Genomic DNA, 21,779 nt, shown 5'->3' on the forward strand with positions numbered 1-21,779 from the left:
CTGTTTGCTATGGAGTGCAACAGGAAGCACAGATAGTTTTGCTATAGGGAATTCCCGGCAAGACGCACACTGGGGGATGCATTGCTGGTGGAGTGGGATTTCGAACTCCACTAAGCCTTCCCTCTGATCCATGTCATCTCATGGGTTATCAGACGGTTAAAGTTTCAAGCAACCGTGCTCTTTATCGCCCCAGATTGGGCGAGGAGAACCTGGTTCTCGGAACCCCTATACTTGGCCATCTGCCCACCTCTCTGGCTGCCTCGTCGGCCAGACCTGCTATCCCAGTCAGACAGTTGGGTGTTGCATCCGAACCCGTAGTCCCTCAATATACATACGTGATTCTTTAGAGGAGATATGATAACGGGGACCTTTCAGAGGCGGTGCGCGCAGACAGTCAACAATATCGCTGTAAGCATGCAGGTGGAGAAGATTCAAGGTGTGGTTTGATTGATTGTTTTTTTATAATGTGCTTAGTACCCAGAGGTTTCTAAGCGCAGACCCGGGGATTGAACCTGTGTTGCTCCGTGTAGCGCTGCTTCCAAGGCGAGCCCGTTGCCCCTGAGCTATTCTCCCAAGACGGTACCGCTGGTACTGGGGACGCAAGATTGACCATATCCATTGCCCAACCATTGCAGTGATGGAGTTCCTTCCGTCACTGGCTTTGTCAGGCCTTCAGGTTGCAACAGTCAAATGATACTTGCCAGCTTTATCGGTTTTCAAAAGGTCTCTGGATCATGGGTCTTTCTTTACAATTCCGGTTATGGCCCAATTCCTAAAAGGCCTTGCGAATATGTTTCTGCTCGTTCCTTTTGTTGCCCCAGAGTGGGGCCTTAACTTGGTTCTTACTGTCCTCAATGCAGTTCTGTTTGAGCCCATGCATTAGGTTACTCACTTTGAAGACTGCTTTTCTACTGGCAATCACACCTGTCAGGCTTTGCCGTAAACTGCAGGCTTTGTCGTGCAACCCTCCATTTGTCTGCGTCTTTAAGGAGAAGGTATCGCTGAAGATGCAGCCAGGGTTCTTGCTCATGGTAGTGTCAGAATTCCACATCTCCCAGGGAATAGAGTTGCGTGTGTTCTATCCTCCTCTGCACCATTCTAAAGAAGAGGAGAGACTGCACAGGTTGGACCCTAAGAGGGATCTTAGTTTCAGGAGGGCTGACCAGCTGTTTGTAGCCTTTTCCCTGCCAAGAAAGGGATTGGCTGTATGCATCTGATGAGGAATCTACAGGAGAAAGAAATCCATTTAAAGTACTATGCTACTAAAGTGTTTTCCTATGTCCATGTGAATGTGTATATAGGTTATTCATAATAATTTGCAGACTACTTTTTCCCAAAGTACTACCAAGCTCACTGAAAATGGCAGCTTTTAAGACTGCTGCAATACTATAGGCTCAGGCCAGTCTTATGCCTTAAACAATTGCTTCAAAATGTGACGAAATTCTATTACTGATTTTGCCAGCACTGGGATGAGATTAAATGCATTTACGACTCTCATGCCGCTTAACTGCTTTGCAAAGAAAAGTCTAATGCTGCGCCCACAATTATAACAGCTGCCGTGAGGAAGTGACCTGTCCATGTTTTCGGCAATAGGAGGCTTGACAAGGATTGCCAAATAGACAGCAGTAAACTGGTTGAACTTTTGTCAAGCTCTGTACTGACATCTAAGCCACAGAAGCTTTATGATTGATAGTGAGCAAGCAGTCCTAGAGCCGACAATTAGGATGCGTCAACTGTCGAGTGACCATTACCTAGTCTTAAATGTTTGGCAGAATAGCAATAATCAGGATTTACTTAATTCGGTGTAGCTCCAATAAGGTGAATTACACTTGCCTTTATCATCTCGGCCACATAACTTTCAGGTCCTGTGTACTCTGTAGAATCCTTCACTTTCACAAGGACAATGAAGCAGAGGTAATGCCACATGTTATGCTCCTCCTTAATGTGCTCTTCAAACGTCACAGTCTTGTTATCAAACTTGTCCCTCTCCAGACCTGCAGGGGAGGAAGCACAAAAATACATCAACACCACACACATCCCCATAGTGTAAGGGTTGTGCATCGACAGTAAAAGGCATAAAAGGAACAAGGAATAATTAATACAACAGGTGTATAATGATGCATACATTCTAGAAATATAAAGAGAATTTGCCTACCTTATATTTTATTTCTATTTGTTTTTTTCAAAAATGGAACGTGTTTTGCCAAATCACTTTGAACCAGAAAATATAAATGGCAGAAGCAGTCAGAGTACTGGGTGCTTTACAAACTTTCACATTAGCAGGCTGCTGGTTGGCAATGAGCTGGCAAATATCTAATAAGGACATTATGTAAACATTTTCAGTAACTACAGATTTGCGATTCACTTGTGACAATGGCTTGGGGTGGAATAATAGCTTTCTAGGTCACTCAGGCTCCCTACTGGGCGGGAAGTTGGTTCTTGAATGACCTTTTGAATCGGGTCACACTTCAAATGTTCTAAATTCCCCAGCATAGTGAGTGCAAGAGATTTTGAGCCAGTTGGTTCAGTCCTTGCGCTCCAGAAATTCTGAAATGTGACAGGCTATCGCTGCTCAGGATAGCAGCCCCTTGTACCCACCGTTTGGGGACTCCTTTAAACCTGCATATTTCAAGTCTGCCAGATCCAACATGAGCGAAAGTTCCTTAGCCCTGAGAGACTCCCTTGGTTAAGTCAGAAGATATCCTTGATTACAAACTATCAGGGGTTTGGTTACTGCTCTGAACACTATGTTCAGACGCCCAGAATTGGTTTATATGATACAAGAATATCTGCTGAACTTCATGCAAGTTACTAAGTTTAAGCAACTGCCGGAAGAGACTAGTTTGCCTGAACACACTTGCATAACACCTCCTCTGAAGGGATCTAATTGAGGAAGTAAAAGACAAGTTGGCCAGGATGGCCGGTCCAGACTCCTTGAAGCTTTAGTTACCTTGCTGTTGCAACTATAGTATACAGGAAAGGGGATATGAGAAACCCCACCATAAGACATCAATGAAACCCATGCAGAAGAGTTGAAAGACTAAAATACCAGTTCTGGATACAGTTGATGACCCAACCTATGCAAATCAGGAGAGAAGGTCTCTGTATGTCCTGTGGCCTCAAGGGTCATTTTGGAGAGGTATTGACCATGGCACCACACCATAATTCAGGGAAACCCCAGCTCCAACTCCTAGAGGGGACAGAGGTTTGGGAGGGAAAAAAAGGAGTCTCTCCCTATGAATGTTATCAATTTGCTACTACCAGGGATAGCGTGCATACTCTTACATATAATCATGCGAGTTTCCTTTGTGGAAAGGACATCAAAGTAGATGCACCAGCCTTAATAGAAAAGGGAGCTGCACGAATCTTCATGGATGAGATCTGCGATGCAGAACAGGTTATTGGCTGGATGACCAAGCACACAACCAGGCATCTTGGTCATTCTGGTCTTATTCAGAAGATATTGACAGTAAACCATTGACTTCACAACCAGTGCTTGAGCATATTACTGAAGCATGCAAGTTGCCAAACATTCCAAGGCAATGGGCCTCATTAGGAGTCCGGCGGTAACCGCGGCGGTAGAACCGCCTGGTTACCGCCAGACTTGTATTACCATTCCGCCTCCATGATTCCCGGAATTACCGGGGCATTACAACCCCGGTTTTCTGGGAATCACGGAGGCGGAATGGTGTTAATCCCCATTCCCATCGAGTCCTCTGGGACTCGATGGGAATGGGGATCATGGAAACACTGGCAGCATCTCATAATGCTGCCAGTGTTTCCTCGTCTGCCTGCAGGCGGGCGGTGTTAAACCCGCCAGGTCAGACCTGGCGGGAACATCACCTCCCGCCTGCAGGAGTTGTGATCGCCCGGCATGGAAACAACGGTGGCGGCGGGTTTACCGCCACCATTGTTTCCATACCAGGCGATTTGTAATGAGGCCCATTGTCTTAATCTCATCAAGATCACCATTGCTGGTTGTACTAGGGTTATTGTGTCTTCAATTACACAACCTGAATGTGTACACACTGGGCTGCGTGGACTCTGGACATTGCATGAAGCAGTGTCTCTCCCCAATCGCCCTACATCGACCAGTGGTCGTGGTGATGGAAGCCATTGATATGCAGGTAAAGACCATTGCCGACTTGGATTATGTTCCTTCAATATACCATGGCTAGAAAGTCATCTTCCTGCAACAGGAAAGTGTTTTTCCTACCCAGAGAGGAGACGATTATGCCATTGATTTAATACCTTGAGCTTCAGTTCTGTTTGTCAGGATTTTAGATTTCTCAGTAAGCAGCCCTGAAACACCTACAGACAAACCCACATAACCGATTCGTCCTCCTGTGTATCCAGGAAGAGCTTTGCTCTGTTTTGATCCAAGAAAGGATACCCAGAACTGTGCCCTTATATGGACATTAGGGTTACCATCCAAGATAAATAACACTGCTCTTCAGATCAGACATTCTAGAAGTGGTCCGCAGGGCCAGCCTTTTCATCAAGCTGGACCAACCGGGGATAGGTAAGGTGGGCAACATATCTTATACAGGCAGGGGATGAATGAAAGATCGCCTTTGGAACACCCTTTTGACATTATCGGCTAATGCCATTAGGTTTGGCCAATTCCCCTAGCTATTTTACAAAGATTTGTGGATAAGCTCTATCCTGAAACATTGAACATACAGTTATCCTGTACTTAAATGGCAATCTGATCTACTCCAGTAATCTAGAAGGACACATCTCAGATGTCCTCCAAGGACTTCGATTACAAGCTATTATAAAACCTAAAATGTGTGCCTTTGATCAGACCAGCGTTACATTTTTGCAATATGTTCCTTCCTCAAAGGGACTTGGCCATGGATCCCTGCAAGGTATCCGTTGTGTGGGAAGTGGCAAGCACTGTTATATATTAAGAAGATACTTTTTTAGGCCAATTTCTATTGCAAGTTTATCCTAGAATTTTCTCATATTATCCAACCCATTTGCTTAAGAAACTAGTGGCGTTCCCATGTGCTGCAGAAGTGGCTTTAGCTTGCTCCAAAGGCCCCCATTGTACGACAGCCTGACCCAGCCCGCAGGTTTATAGTCGAAAATCGGTGCAATTCTAAACGAGAGCATGACGATGGAACTGAATACTCGCTCGCCTGTGTCTCCAGACCCCTTATTTCAAACAAACTTTGCTACAGCATATTGGCAAACAAGCTTCTTGGCATAAAATAACAAATGACTTACCCCTCGTAATGTTTTTTCTTACGGATGTTCCCCTCATGGACTCATCATCTTAGATATTCGTTTCCTGATTTACAGTTCCCGGAAAATAAATACGGCATTAGGGGGCACCGTGCAGCATCCATGTCCCTCAATGTTCTCCATATTCCAGTGTCAATGGTACTATGAACAGCTTGCACTGTGCCCCACTGCCTCAACACCTAGTTTTTCTTATACCCTTGTGCAGCAGTTTTGGGGAAGTAATGCAACAACTTACAGACGTTGAAAGAGAAAGAAAGCATTTCCCACTAGAGGGGCAGGTAGGGGACAATGAGGAATCCATGGGAGGAACATCCATCAGAAAGAACATTACCAGGTGTAAATAATTTGTTCTTCTAATGGATCATGTCCTCCCATGGATTGCTCATCTTGGACAGACTCCCAAAGCAGTTCTTGTGATGGTGGTGCGAAAGGGGTTTCTCCTTTTAACCCATGATATTATGAAGAACCACCCTTCCAAGCCGAGTGTCCTGAACAGAAAGGGTGTCTAGGCAATCTTTTATTTGTTTTATTCATTTATTTCAAACCTTTAACAATTGAACATACATAAAACAATCAGATTTCCAATTTAAATGAGATAAAAGAAAAAATAAAGGCATGATGGCCTGTCATAAACAAAACTAAGAAAGAGAAGAAAAAGGAAGAGAAACAATGAAGACAGACATCAGGATTAAAAGAACAATAAAATGTGCAGGCCCATTGCAATGAAGAAGAAATCAAGCATGCCCTCCTGCTATTGCCATGCCAACTTCCTAAATCACAATCGTGGCAGGGTTCCCGCTCATGATCTAGAATAGGGGCTAGCCTTACAAGGGTATTCCATTAAGGAATTCTATTGTTGCAAAGATAGCCGGATAGTACTCACCCCTTAATAGCTTTACTCCCCATTCGTCAATCCCCATTGTTGGTGCAGATGCAATTATGTATCCCAAATATAGGGTTAGACGGTCTGTCCAACCTTGACAGGCAGTCAACAGATGCTTTAGGGATTCACGCTCAGAGGTATTTTGACAAAATCTACAAAAACGCCCATTCTCTTCCCCCCCTGCTTCCCCGCCACTTGGAGTTCTCCCATGGGGTACAAATATAAGCGTATTCTTAAGTGGCACCCACAAACCAGTGGACAAGGGAACTTAGATACTCTGCAATCTCCTTTCGGGATTTGCATTCCAATGCATGGTCCTTCATAATAATCCGTTTATTCCTGCGTCAATATCCAGTCTTGTTAAAAAAGCTTTCTCTTTATTAACATGAGATTAGAAATCAATGTTTCAACTGTTGAATCTAAATCTAATAGTTCGAGCATTTGACCTTCCATTGACCCAGAAGATCACCTTCTATTGATGCCTCCGTAGGCCACAAGATGGCTAATTGAGGGGGTGTGGTGGCGAGTCGTGATTTACGAAACAATGAGAGAGATTTCCCGAAACAGAGTATAAAGATGAAAGACCAAGCTCAAATCGGAAGCATGCCATGGACGAAGATTTAAGCAGGATTCTGCCCAAAAAGAAAGAATATGGATTACTTTCTGTATATAAAATTTTATCAAGGGTAGCATAGAAAACTTGCCAAAGCGACGATGTAATATCATTCCTTGTGCAGTCAGGTTTTGAATTTTTGCTCGTTGGAGATTGGCCCATAGAGTTTCAAAGATAATGGAGTCTTAACATTACAAAGGGAGACAATTTACATAGCATCGGAATCTCTGTGACTTGTTCCCTCTATTTCCCCCATTGAGGACTAAGATCTTATTTGCGTTCACTCGCAGATCATTAGCAATCATATAGGAGTGAAGTACGTCCAAGCGTCTTTGTAGTCGTATAGGTGTTTTATCGATCAACACGAGATAATATGCATAGATCATCCAAGGAAGGGGAATTCCATTCACTTTTGGGTGGAAACCACAGATATCCTCCTGCGACTTTCCCAGATCTGAGAGATAAAACCTGTTTGTCTAGGGTACTGATGCTCAGAATCGATAGCCCATCCAGACAGTCGTTTTAATAGGATAGATGCAAAGACTTTACCCAAACTGTCAAGAAGGGTTATTGGCCGGTAGTTAGCTGGATCAGTTCTGAGACCCTTCTTTAAAAAAGGGATAACGATAGCAGTTTTCCAGGACAGGGGGGTTCGTTTTTCTTTCAGAACCTGGCAACCTGGACGTGGAGAGTTTTTAGATTGCATCCTGGATTTCTGATTTCTGTAGTTTCCAATCCCACTAGCCTTCTCTACCTGGATTTGGGGCTGCAGACAGAATTGACCTGTCCTTGTTTATCCACTCCTATGTTCGTTTTTTTGTTCTTCTAACTCAGAATTTCCAACATTGCTGCTCCTTTGGCCTGTAGACGTTCAGCCTGAATGTCACACCGCCCCCCGCACAAAAGAAGACACGCCCCTCACTGCCCCCCGCACAAAAGACACGCCCCTCTACATCCTCCTCTCAAGCAGCACTCAAAAACACACGTCCCAACAGAGGTACCTTACTGCCTCAACAGGTTTCACACTGTAAGGCACGACATGGCATGCTTGACAAAACTGGAGTTTATCGCCCTTCACGTTTGTGGCAAGTTAATTGGAGGCTCCTTCATCACAAACAATCACACCGTCCACGGAGGACTGTTCGACACAACATGGCACGGATCACGTGACTAGTTGCCTAGCAATACTGCAACGCTTTAGTAACTTGCGTCACGTGACCGTTGTCACGTGGTTCCCTACGTCGGATAAAAGGAGTCCAGTTACTGACAGCGTTGCTTCACAGCTGTTCTTTTGGATCACGTGTCGCTCTCGCTTCGCTCAGGACTTTTCACTTTGACCACGGCTTTGAACTACGGATTGCTCTTTGTCAAACCCTTGTCTACTTTGGATATATTTGGCTGCCGAACTGTTTTTCCCCTAACGGATTGTTTCGTGTCTTGCCCTTACTTGCCTTGGAACTTTGATCAACTGTTACCGACCTACTCTCCGCATTACGGACTGCCTTGTGTTTAGCCTTCCTTTTTTTGGATCTCCTGTTTTTGGACCTCGGTCCTGCCTTAGGTGGTTGCCTGCCAGGACTTTATCACGCTCTACCCGGACCAGTTGCCATTAGAACCACTCCCTGGGTCCACGCTCCAACACTCACAGGTACTTCAGTGTTTCGGATGTTTATACTCAGATACTGCTCTCTGTAACAGTACATAACCAATTACCTTCCCTTACAGCGCTCCAGGGGTTCTTCCGGTTGTTCCCGCGTCCTGACTCCACGGACTACCATCTTTGGCCCTAACAATCATTCTGACAGGTATTATCGTGGATGTCAGTTTGATACTTGGGGGCAGAGGGATAGCCCATACTCTGCACGACCATCAACTGCGTAACACTGAAAGCTTTTCAACCAATTCTTGTATTGTTGTTGGCGCTTTATTTTCATGGCTGAACGACTAATCCAAGGTAATTTATTTTATGCTTCTGAGTAAAGTTAGGTCTAGATCCCGTACCGTGGACATGAGCATTTTTGGCCAGTAATGGAGTGTAATTCGGTACGCCCTTATTTGTATCTAATCTCGATTGCAGCAGGGATGTGACTTCTAAAACATCCTGTCGACGGAGGTGAATACGATTACGTCCCCCCTCAGAGACCTCCGTCAGCACCACTGGATCCATCCCACCAGATTTACAAAGGGTGGACCAAGAGGTTTTCAAGAGAGAGTGGTCACTATTCTCCATAGCATTATTAATAAGGAATCCATGTCGTGGTATATGTTTCGGGAGACAAAGCAGTAATATAATATTGCTTTCACTGAGCCACAAATCCATGTAGACCCAGCCGGCATGTGTCCCCCTTGATGTTACTGTTTAACATGAGTAGATCCCTGCTCTGCATACCCCAGAGCCAGGCCTTAGATCTTACAACGCCCAGAAAGTTGGAGGGGTCCCATAGGAACACATCTGATATTCAAATCTCCTAATAATATTATCAATGGATTATCACACTCCAATCTGGCATCGTCAATCACCTTTAACACTGCCCCAATAAAAACATCATATCTTACTTTAACAGGGTTCTAGTATAGGTTAATTAAAACCATTACGTAAAAAGCCTTCCGACCTGTTGACAGCATCTTCTTTAATATGAGGATTTGGACCCAGAGATTAGGGCAGCTATGTCTAAGTACCTCCATAGGTAAGGAATTTTTTACAAGAATAAGCAAGCCTGAGAAAGGTCTCCTCTGGCCCCTTTTACAGCTGCATTTAAAAATGGGGTAAAGGTATCACACATGTGAGTCTCACATAGCCATGTTTCCTGGAAGAATAATATGTCATATTGAGACCACTCCAATACATTATCGTTCATGAGCTGAACAAAACCTCTGGTATTCCAGGAGTCAATTAGAAATTGGACCATTCCTAGATTCCTTGTGCGCTAGTGGTCATTCGAACGAGCAAGGGCAGAGCAAATTCAGGCCCCCTCTTCATCCGAGTAGGGTGTTTCTGTAAGCAAGGTGTCATATTGCACAGATCTTGGTTCCTTGGCCTTCCTGTAGAAAGTAATTCTCAGGGGCTTCTCAGGATTGTTCTGGAATGAGACTTTTTTGGTAGCAGTCGCAGTGGGGAGTCCATTCACCTCCCACACCAATTTCTGGTCCTCAAACTGTGGGTGGCAAGCATCATTAAATCTCCCCGACCAAGGCTTTGACCTGCACTGGGGATCTGGGGATCAGGGCATGAGGGCCCAGAAAGCTCAACTTGCGTAAAATCAAAATTAAGGGACCAAAGCATGGGGCTGCCGCCCATACCTTTTTTCTGATCTAGTCCAATCTTACGTGGAGTCTTACTCAATCTGATCGATCCTCATCAGGAAACTCCACCACACAGATATCCCTTGACGATATAAAATGTAGCGCCGGAATATGGTGCAGAAGGATCATTACGTTCTGTCTAAAATGAGTCTATCATTCAACAAGGTCAGACGCTCTAAAGAGAGCACCAGAGATTTAGGGCTCCTCTTATGGCCACATTCTCCAGTTGGGACTTTTTAGATAGAACAAAGACCGGGGAGTGCTGGGCTATAGACAAGGAGGGTCCAGGAGGATTAGTTGCCATGTGGCTCTGTTCCATCCCAAGACGACGTTCGGCCAGCGTCATACATTTCACTTTCAGGAATCAAAGTGGATTGCCTTCTCCTGGACCCCCCCTGCAGCAGTATGGAAGACGACTCCGAACCCTCTAATTGGGGCTGGTTACGACAGAGTCTGAGAGTCTCTTCTGAAGACTCAATAGAGTATGTAGAAATCTAGCAGGGAGGCTTGGTCACTGAATTCCAGATTCTGTGTATCGTCCAACACTTCTTCCGTTGCTGGAGAGGGCTGGTCACAACTTGTGGTCTTGCATACTGTGTTTATTTTGGTGCCCCCTCCGTGGCACTCCTTGGGCTTAAATCAGTTGGTGGCAGTCGATCTCGGGTTTCCGATTGCACGGGAAGGCTCTAGAGGAGTTGAATCTAACTTTCGTCCAGTGAGGCAAGTTCTTAGATTTTTAGATTTCTTGTGGTGGAGCACCCAGTTTAATTTCCGTTTTTTTTCAAAAATGGAATAGGTGGGTTCTATTGGGCCAGAGCTACCAAGAGGCAGTACGGGAATTAGCGCGGTCAGAAACCCAATCGCTATTTCAGGATCCTCAATGGTGACAGTAGGAGCCATTACAAGAGCTGGAGCAACAGCTGAGGATTCCTCCATGATAATTCAGACCTTCACAGTCGATGCCGGCTCCCCTGATTTACCAGATACGACCACCGAGGTGGCCTCGGCTCAGGGAATTAGGGTATCCATAGGTCCAGGTGGTTCAGTATTAAGTCTCTTTGTTGGATGGGTAGCAGGGGAATCCCTCTGCATAGACTTACCTTGGGCACACTCGTAAATATGACTACTCTTCAGGCAAGTGCCCACACAGCGTCTAACCCATTTTTGGGAGTCCAAGATCACCTCCATCATTGCGGTCTTGTCCGACAGTGCTGCTCTTGCCATGTCTCGTTTGCCAGTTAATGGACTATTCAGCATCATATTCCAGTCTCGTTTGCACTTTTGATGCTGGTGCTTCCAAAAATGTAGCTTTTAAAAAAAATGTATTTATTCTTTATAAAAAAACAGTAAATATCACATCTGGACAGTAAGGAGGAAAGCAATGAATCTTACAGTATGCACCATCACCTGTGTCCCCCCTCGTACTAGCGTCATGGCCGTTTCAATCTGCTTCCCCCCAGTCCTGCAATCCTTTCCTCTCCCCATCCCCGCTCCACAGTCAAGCGCACTTTCAGCGGGGCACAGTTCGCTGCAGTCCGATGTGATTCCCATGCCGTTATAGTTCCTGACCGGCTCCGGCCCATTCCCGGACCCCTTGAGCGTCCTGTTATGCCCTCTGTTCCAGATCAACTTGCCCCCTAATCGCGAGAACTCCCACTACCATCCCTCCGTCCTTCCCTCCCTCTCTATCCCCAGTATCCCGGTCCCCAACTTCACCCATTTCCCTCCCCCAGTGCCACATCATTCTGTCTCTTCCCACAGTTCCCCCCTCTGTTCCTTGTCTTTGTGGGTGAGGGCCCCTCCCCCCGTTCCAGTCTGTTCCAGAATCCCCTTACCTCCTGTATCCGCAGTCCTACTTGCTTTCAGGGTGGTTTTAGATCTTGTGTGGATGCAAGCTCATTTAGCAACTGACCCCAGTCTACCACCAATGCACTTTCCCCCTCCAGGTCCTTGTGCTTATTTAGGTAATCCATTTCTGCCATACCCCAACAACATACCACGTGCAACCACTGTTGCACTGATGGGCCGGCCTCCCTTTTCCATTCCATTCATCCGCCTCTTGGCCAGTATTAAAAGGAATTGTGCAATCCTATTTATGTTTTTGTGCCTCTTTGGAAGGCGCCCTCACAGACACACCTCAGGAGTGCACTCATAATTACCCCCTAATATGGCATTCATTTTGTTTACCACCGCTTCCCAATATTTCACTACCAATGGGCAGCCCCAGACCATATGCCAGAAGCCGGTGTGTTCCCCCTGCACCTTGTTAATGCGTGTGATGCTGTGTGGTTGATCTTGTGTACTCTCCGGTGTCAGATATACTCTGTATAGGTAATAGAATTAGGTGTGCTGGAGCTGGGCATTCCTAGAGGATTTCTTAACCTGCTCCCACATACGCGGCCATTGTTCTTCTGAGATAGGTATCCCAGAGTCCCTTTCCCACTTGATCTTAATTGCCAGTTCCCCATCCTCCCTTGCTGTCTGCAATACTCTATACACCCTTGATACCCTACCCCAGCCCTCCTCCAGTCCTAGAAGTTTCTGCATTACTGGGTGTTCCTCCGGAATGCTGTCCCATAATGTTGTCATGCGTTTCACCACCTTGGTATATGTAAGGAAGTGGCCTTTTGTTATTTGGTATGTTTGTCTTCACTCCTCAAACGTCTAAATTTTGCCGTCTTTGAAGAGATCCCCCACTGTGGCGCATTGCCTCTCAATCATATCTTTGAGCCCCACACTCTGGGTGCCATTCTAATGATCATTATTATTATTTATCAAATCCATTCGGGAGTCCCTTGCTATATAGCTGCATTACCTGCAATTTCTTTAACAGCTTTGTCCATATCTGAACCGTTATACAGACCACTGTGTCCCCCTTGCCTCCTATGCGCCCTCCTAGTAACTGTATTCCCAGTCTCCCTGGTGGTAACCCCCCCATTAGTCCTTTCAATTCCCCCTCCGGCCCATTTTGCCATCTTGCCGTACCTTGCAATTGTGCAGCCATAAAGTATAGCCCGAAATCCGGCATGTTGAGCCCCCCTTCCTCTCTCTTACGACATAGCGTCCACATGGCCACTCTGGTGCGCTCCGTATTCCACAATAGTTCCCCCAGCTTCTTGTCTAGCATCTTGGAAAATACCTTCTTTACTATGTACGGGATATTTGTAAAGTGATATAATAAACGTGGGAGGGCCACTATCTTGCAGAGTGCAATCCTCCCCATCAGGGCGAGAGGCAGCTCCTTCCAGAATGCGACCAGGTCCTCTATCCGTGAGAGTGCTCTCCCCGTATTATGGACGAATGTCTCCTCTACCTCATGGTAAATTTGGATCCCCAGGTATTTGAAGGATTCCTATTCCCAACGAAGCTCCCTGCATGAGAATTCTTCCCCCCTCCTATCCCTTAGAGCCGCTAATGGGAATAGCAGTGATTTGTCCTTGTTTACCTGGAATCCCGACAATTTCTGGAAGTTATCTAGCACCTCAAAGATTATCGGAATGTTCTCCAATGGATTGTTCACATGAAGCAGCACATCATCTACATAGAGTGAGATGCTGTGTGTCACCGTTCCTACCCGTATGCCAGTTTCTACAATGTAATTTCGAAAGTAACTCGCCGGTGGTTCCAGCGCCAGGGCGAATGTAATGGGAGAAACAGGGCATCCCTGCTGTGTACCTCACTCTAGACTCCATCCGTGCAAGACCCACCCCCCTGTTTTGACTCAAGCTGTAGGAGCATTGTATAATAGCCGCAGCCACCTCATTACCGTCTCCCCCATGCAGCATGCCTCTAGCATCAAGCCAGCTCCCTTCACAAGTTTTTAACTAGGTCCATGAAGGTGGTGAACTCTGCACAGGTTCATACTAGTGTCCCGCCCCCTACAAATCCGCACTGGTCGTGGTGCATCAGACCGGGGGCCACTCTCGCCAACCTATTCACTATCACCTTGCCCAAATGTTCATATCCACATTTAGTACAGAGATGAGCCTATATGAAGCGCACTGTTGCGGATTACCCCCCTTTTTAAACAAGACCGTAATCACTGCTTCTCTCATTGATTCCGGTAACATCCCCTTCGGGAGTGCGTGGTCGTAGACCCGTTTCAATTGAGGGACTACTATGTCTGTAAACCTATACTGGGAAGCCATCACTGCCCAGTGCTTTGTTAGTCTGCATTGACTTAATTGCCCCCATGATTTCCTCCTCCTCAATGAGCGAATCCAAGTTATCCCTGTCCTCGATACTCAGCTTCGGCATGTGTACCAAATCAAGCAAATCTAAGGATTCATGGTCTGAGTATGTCTTCTCTGACTGGTACAGTTGCTCATAATAACTCTGGAAGACCCCGTTTATAACTTGTTGCGATAAGACTAGTTCCCCTTTGGAGTCCCGGATTTGAGTGATTGCCTTTCCCTGATATTCTTGCCTTATCAACCAAGCTAAAAGCCACCCCGCCTTGTCACCTTCCCCATGGATTTGGTTTGTATATAGTTCCCTGTCAAATTGCTCTAGTGAGTTTAGGGCCATCCCTGTGCGAAACCAATTTCCCTGCCAGTGCTTCCCCCACCTGTTGGCCCCCTTCCTGATCAATCTCCAGTAGACTTATCTCACCCTCCAGGTGTTTAACGATGTTATCCAGCGTCCTCCCGACCCCTACCGCTTGGAACATGCATACCCCTCTGAGTGTCGCTTTAAATGCCCCCACCCCAATTGTATTCCCACATCATTCACCGATCCCTCATTTAGTTCAAAGAATGACGTGATCACCTCCCTCAAGGCTTGCATGTTACCTATATCCCCAAGCAGGCCTTGTCTCATGCACCATAGTTTTAGATCAGATCGGCTGCACCCCCCTTCTGCCCCAGGGACAAGCGGTCAATGATCCGATATTGTTCTATCCAGGTATATCGGATGGCAAAAACGATGGAAGTGCTCCCTCCCCACAAACAGGTAATCCAGTCTAGAGAACGACCCATGCACCCACGAGCAAAAGGAGTACCCCTTCTCTGATCCGTGTGTTTCCCTCCAAAGTTCCACAAGGTCCAATCTCTCAACCACTTGCCACAACACCTGTCTCGCCATTGGGTTTGTTACGCCTCCGTTACCTGTGATGTTTAGTTCTGGGTCTATTGCACAGTTGACAACCCCCCCCAGATATATAGTCATGCCCGCTGGCTGCCTGTCAATTCCATCACTGAGGAAGTAGGATTTGTCGTCCACGTTAGGGCATAGGAGTTCACCACGCAGGTGTCCTGCCCCTCCCACTGACCTGCTAAGGCTATCTTCCTACCCACTGTATCACCCATTGTGAGTGCCACCTGCAAAGGAATTCCGGGAGCCACCCAGATCAGGACTCCTCTCACGTATGTGGAGTACGAGGTCCCAAACACTCTGCCCCCCACTTGGGTTCCAGTCTCCTCAGTGCCCCCCCTGTAGGTGCGTCTCCTGTAGCAGGGCTAATTGTATCCCTTGTCTACTCAGGTATTGCCCCACCTTAATCCTCTTCCCTCCATTCCCCAAGCCCTGCACATTCCATGTGCCTATTCCAAGGTAAGTCCCACCCTTGTCTGTGTACTGCTTCCTTTGGGGTGTGCCATGGTTTCGAGACCATTTGATCCGATGTCCTGCCCCCTGAATCTGGTGAGCACTGAGGTCCAAACTGTCCCCAACCCCCAATAAGTAACTGGCCCCTAACTCCCCAACCCCCCGTGTCCCCTTCAACTCCCCAACTCTCTACCCATCCCCCCCACATTCCCTTCAAACTGTTTCAATCGGGCTAAGCCTCCAGTACGCATCCCTTGTCTGGTGCGTTGGGTGAGTCCCGATATTGGGGTTGGCTGAAGTCCTTCCTGCTCCAACCACCTTTACAACGTTCTGTCACCTTTTCCTCATAGTGATCATCGCCTCCTCCCTGTGTCTACCGAGGGCGTTGGGTTCGGTATTCAGAGTCCAATGTCCTGCTTCTCCTAACTTGTGTGTTAGGATTCGTCTCCTTCCCTATGTTGCTGGTCGCCCGGTTTCAGCACTGTTTTCTTAGGGTCCCTTCCATCCAACCATTCAAAGGCATCTCTCGGTGAGGTGAATATGAGGTAACATCCCCCGTCCATTACCTTTAGCTTTGCCGGAAACATTGTCATGTAGCAGAGGTTTAATTCAGTCAAATGATCTCCTCTGTTTCTGTACCTCCTGTGTGAAATCCGGGAAGATCAGGATTCTTGCGTTGTCTGTTTCGATGTATCCGGCTTTGCGTGCCACCTGCAGTATTGTGTCTCTGTCTCTAAAATTCAATAGTTTGGCGATTATCGCTCCGGGCTGTCACCCTGGGGATGGAGGTCTGCCCGGCACTCGATGCGCCCTCTCTATTGTGAAGAGATTTGATAGGCCTTTTGGGTGCATTTCAAGCCCCCACATCGCTCAATGAGGCCTTGTACCTGGTTCTTAAGCGTGGTTACGGCATCCTCCACCATGCTTACACGTTCTATCTCCGTCACTCTTTCACAAGTTTTGCGCAGGTCGACAGGTAGCAGAGACACATCTGTTCCAACCGCCTGTATTTTCCCTTCCAGTGATGTGCGAGAGTCCTTAATGACTGCCATCAACCCTTCCAGCGTGTCATTTTCACTCCTCTGTGCCCCCGGCTCTGAGGTATCGTCCTATGTACCTTGATTTTTGGACAGTTTGTTTGGGGGCCGCAAAGTGGTTGATCTTTTGTTGTCCTTATACTATCGTGCTGGTGCCGGGGGGCCCTGTTCTGGCTGTGGAAGGGAAGCTGGCCGGGGTGCATGTAATTTGTGGTGTTAAGGATTTCAATCATGCGACGCACACCTTAGTCTCGGCCTAGTAAGCAGAGCGTGACTGAAATCCTTATGTTTTTATGTTAGATTCAATATTTAGATGGTACACCACTCCTATCACACCCCCTTTTCAAATACCCCGGGTCGCAATGGACCATGAACCAGGCTGGTTGATAAAATGTAATATTTATTTATTTATTTTAAAATTCCACAGAAATCATACACGTTTTAATATGGGGCAGCAATCGCCAATGGGGTGATAAGAACAATAGGAATGTAAGCAAATTTTAACCTTCTATTGACACATCTACAACACACCAGGAAATAGGAGTACGTTTAAGTTTAGGAAAGATTGCATTCAAGTTACAATTTCCCCCTGCAATGTTCCCTTAACCCACAAATCATACATTCTGAGTGGATAAACAGAAGCAGCAGGTAATCAGGAATGACAAATGGAAAACAGAATTGAAATCCGCCCTTCCCTCCCCAAACAAGAGAGAAAAAACGGATTTTAAAACCTGGCACAGCTAAAAATGACACTCGGAAATGGATGAATAAAATAATGAATGTGTGCAAAAACATTGAAACAAATATTATTCCTCACTACTTCAACAATGTACAAGTATTAATAATCACAGGTAGTGGATAATCAAGAGCATACAGTAAAAATTAAGTGGCAAGTTAAAACAGATTGCAGCAAATGACACGTTGGAAATAAAAACGGGTGAAATACACTGATTTAGAGTGTTTGTGATGGGGTGTAGCTATAGGTCATAGGTACAATATGGAAGTGAAATTAGGTCTCTAGCTGGTAAATTGAGTGAGTTATGCAAGATGTAGAAAGGTGCGTTTTGAATAAAATGGAGCGGTGAAAAAAGAAAGGAAATTAGTTTTGATAAGAACTGTTTTACTCTACACTAGAGTATTCAGGCTAGACCACCAAGGAGACACAGTAAGCTCCAGGGTTGATTCGCAAATTCAACACTAGCTCCCCAGCACCCGCCCTGGAGGAACCAGTCTGATCACTCGAAATAGGATTAATAGTTTAGGATTTACAAGAAAAATTACAATAGAGATGGCGCTTGCACTAGAAATCAATGGCGGGGTTGCAAGAATGATTCTGACGGTATTACAAGTTAACAGGGTAAGGCTATGGGTTTAGGTGGGGTGGCAATTGATACTCACAGTCCACTTTTTAGTTTTTGGATTCTGGATATTCAGCGTTCTAGTAACCACACGGATCTGGTCTAACCAAGCACAGCAGAACAGGATCAGTTGGGCAGGGACTGGTTACCGGGTAGCACTTCTGGACTGGAAATTCTGGTCACTGAATAATATAGGTCATCAGGGTAGCAGGATGCATGCAGTTAGTGGGATCAGGATGCTTCCCAAAAACACCACAGCTTTTCTATTTGGTTGTTTCGGAATTTTAGTGGTTTATTTATATTGTAGGCCTTGCTGGGAAAGGGATCCACGCTGCTTGGGTGCTGCAGTGGGCCTTGGAGTAGGATCAACAATATTTGGTCTTGTAGTTAGAGTCTGGATCTGGAAGATGACGGGTACAGGAATGCAGCGCTGGAAATCAGGAAGAGTATGTGTCCTACAGTCTTGTCAGGGACCCTTATTTATAATGCCTAGTGACATTATCCAAGTATATGACTGGGGCAGACTTCACCAAACACACCCCAACAAAGGGATTGGACAAGGGTGCTAGTCTTTGTATCGCTCTCAGTTGGTTGGATATCTAAGCGAATGATGTCAGGTTTATGAGGTGAGTTAAACAATGTCCAAAAACTCCCACATTTACTTGACTTAAAATCCGATTTTTGCCAAACACATCCATTTATACACTTGCACTCTCTTGGCAAATTATACACACAGGTTACATATTATGTGCAGCACAAATCAGTCCAATCCTCAGGTCTGTGGGACCTTGTTTCGCCTTTCTGATACATTTTGGTAACTTTAAACATGAAAGATTTAGCCTAAAATTCTGTAACTTTATACACAGATGCGCATTATCCCCAGGGATGTATGTACACAATGTTATGTTTGCAACATTAATACTTTCCTGGTAATCTGTCATATTTTGTGTTAGGGAGAATTCTCATTGAATGGCTAATTTCCATTACCTAGTGAGTCCCTCAGCAGCTTTGCTGGATTTCTGGAGGTATTTTTTCTCACTTGGTAAGAGTGTGAGCTTTTCCCCCACTCTTACCCATGTTTTGCCATGTGTATTTCATCTTTTTTTGTGATGGTAGCTCCGGAGTACACCACTTCAGTAGCCCCCTTCTTTTGTGTGTTACCCAGCATCTTCAGTGCAGTGACACAGGGTTGTCTTTTAGACTTCCCACCGACTCCATTTCTAGGGCTGAGTACTGTCCCCCAGAAAAGGGTAAAGTTGCCATTAACTTTACATAGTCAGCTAACCACAGATCCAGTACACCCCATCTTACATCGAGTATTGGAAAGAATTACTTCTTAGCCCTTTTTATCTGTACCTCCTAGAGCCTTGTTCTGCTCTTTTTAACATTTAGACTTGGCTGGTGGCAGTGGTATCTACCCTAACCTTTCGACTGCGTTTATACTATATAAACGTGGTACTGTTTTAGGCTATTGTATTAGCCTCGAACATAAACCCGCTTGACCAAATACTTTTTCTTTTGGCTCCGGTCGGGTTTTTTTCGCCATTTCTTTTTGTTAAAGTCCTTCTTGTGTTTTACTTTGCGCGGGTGTCTAGGTGGGCTGAATGTGAGAGAAGAGTGTAGTCACCCCTGCACAGGGTATCCTAGGAAACCCAAGTCGCACTTTACCATGGTTGGCTGAGGTGGTTGTCCGGGCTGGACAACCCCCCTGCTGCATGATTGACACCCAGCCTGTGTGAATGGGGGATTTTCGCATTAAAAGGCAGGACGCCGGAAGTCAGAGTCGCCACTGGAACTACAAGGAACCGAAGAGAAGCAGAGAAGAAGACGGCTGCTGCAACTATCCTGTCCCGGTGAAGACCTGCTGCAGTCCTGAGCTATCTACCCTTCGACAACCAGACAAGATCCAGTCCGGAGTCTTCTTCCCCTGAGCCTGGTGGGGATAACCAGCTCATCTTCCACAGCCAGAGTATCCTCTTCTTGGTCGAAATTGCTGCACACTGCTGTAGTGGTCCGGATAGCCATCTGAAGAGCCTCTCCTGTTTTCAAGGAGCACACCTTTTATTCACTGTCACTGCTTCTGGCTTCATCCATGCGTAGTGCAGACCCCCTTCAGACGTCGTCCTTCTTGCCAAAGCTCCAGGAACCGTGGGTCTGCAGGAAACTACCAGGAACAACTGCCGTGGCACCAGCTTCTTTCTTGAATAAGGCACTGTGTTCTGCTTCGAGGAGCTAGGGTGAATCCCTTCCTCTTCCTCCAAGGCTTTCCCTTATCTTCCCTCCTTCTTATAACTTTTGCTTCCTCTGTTGACAATATCTAAGTACTCCTGGCAACTTTGAATCTTGAACTGTCTGACTGTGTGATCCTCGACAACAGGAACCTGGTTCCACTTGACACTGGCTCCGGCCTAATGACTCTTGAATTTCCGTCAACTAGTGTTCCCCGATTCTGTCTGCCTTGACAAAAGTATTGCCTATGATTTTTGCCCCAAACTCTCTCTGGTTAACTCAGGTGCTAAGTGTGTTTTTGCCCCAGTAACATTTCTTGCCGCGGATACGTGTATCTTTCGTAAGACAGAACTGTCATTACTGTCAAAAAGTGATTGCATATATATTCCCGGTAACGTCTTTTGTTTCACAACACCGGTCCGTTAAAAATGAGGGTACTTACCTTGAGTTATTCTGTACCAAGTGAATTGGTTGGTTGTAGTGTAATTTACGTGTGGTTTTGAATTAATAGAAGTGTTGTGTTTATAACAAATGGTTTATAAATAAATGTACTTATGTGAAACCTTGAGTCTGTGATTGCTTGAGTCACAGTAATTGTGGTCCCTTTGTGTAATCTCTGCTACTGCTCATATACTCTTGAGATAAGCCTGGCTGCTCCGCTACTGCTACCACCTTAACATAGTTGTACAGGCTTGTACCAAAGGTGAACTTGTATTACCACTTGTAGTCTTAATTGTGTGTAGTGGTCCCTAAGGGCACTGCACAGGATTTTGCCTAACATTTTGTATCTTCTGTTCCCCATGCAGCAATGAGTTCTACCAAGTTTTAGAAGAAAGCCCATAAAATTATATTTGAAACTGCACACTTTTTACATTTTTACTAATTCTTGCTGCAGAGATAAAAAGTCTTTAAATTTTATTTATAAAATAGTCTTTGGCACCAAAAGGAAGTTCCTTTGTTGGGTCATTTTTTTCCCCCACTGCTGCCAACTGTCATTTCCTTTCAGGCAAGGTGGGAGTTTCTCATCTTAATTGAAGGTTTTATTGCCCCTTACACTTGACAGGTTAGTGTCCCAGGACTTCTATTTTCCCAGCCTGGAGCACAGACGAATGTCTGACGAGCGTGTGAACTTTCTATGTCCTGGCCCATTCAAAGTTTTCAAGCTGGCAATTTTCACTTACGTGTCCTGGATTTATGGTGTTTCTCCCTTCCTTGGGGAAGTTCCATGGCTGACAAGGAACAAGTTACTTACCTGTAACTGTTGTTCTCCAGCATGGGTCTGGCATGGATTCACATGCTCATGAATATTCCCCGTCGTCAGGCTGGGAATCCTCGGTAAAGAAAAAACCAGTATCAGTTTCGTTTCTGATCTGTCTTTCGTAGTAATAACCAATCACTGGTCTCTGCGTCATACTGACCACAGCCAATGACTGCCCTCTACCTAAGCACCGCCTCTGGTAGCCATCTTCAGATTTGGAAGCACGTGAAGTGGCAGTATGACCAAGTGAAGAGCCGCAGAGGGGTAGGCGGGAGGGTTCGCATGTGAATCCATGCCAGACCCA

General features: G+C 45.9%; 1 protein-coding gene across 7 annotated transcripts in view; it reads right to left on the reverse strand.

The window, feature by feature from the left end:
• ITPR1 (inositol 1,4,5-trisphosphate receptor type 1) overlaps positions 1–21,779 on the reverse strand; it is a 3,145,915-nt gene that overhangs the window by 323,363 nt on the left and 2,800,773 nt on the right. For all 7 annotated transcript variants that reach the window (XM_069643506.1, XM_069643503.1, XM_069643505.1 and 4 more), the window contains one exon: positions 1,834–1,994. In XM_069643506.1, coding sequence (XP_069499607.1) covers positions 1,834–1,994 — 161 coding nt within the window. The remainder of the gene's footprint in view (positions 1–1,833; positions 1,995–21,779) is intronic.

Source organism: Ambystoma mexicanum, chromosome 2p (genome assembly GCF_040938575.1).
Source record: "Ambystoma mexicanum isolate Mex_15411 chromosome 2p, UKY_AmexF1_1, whole genome shotgun sequence".
Classification (NCBI taxonomy): Eukaryota; Metazoa; Chordata; class Amphibia; order Caudata; family Ambystomatidae; genus Ambystoma; species Ambystoma mexicanum.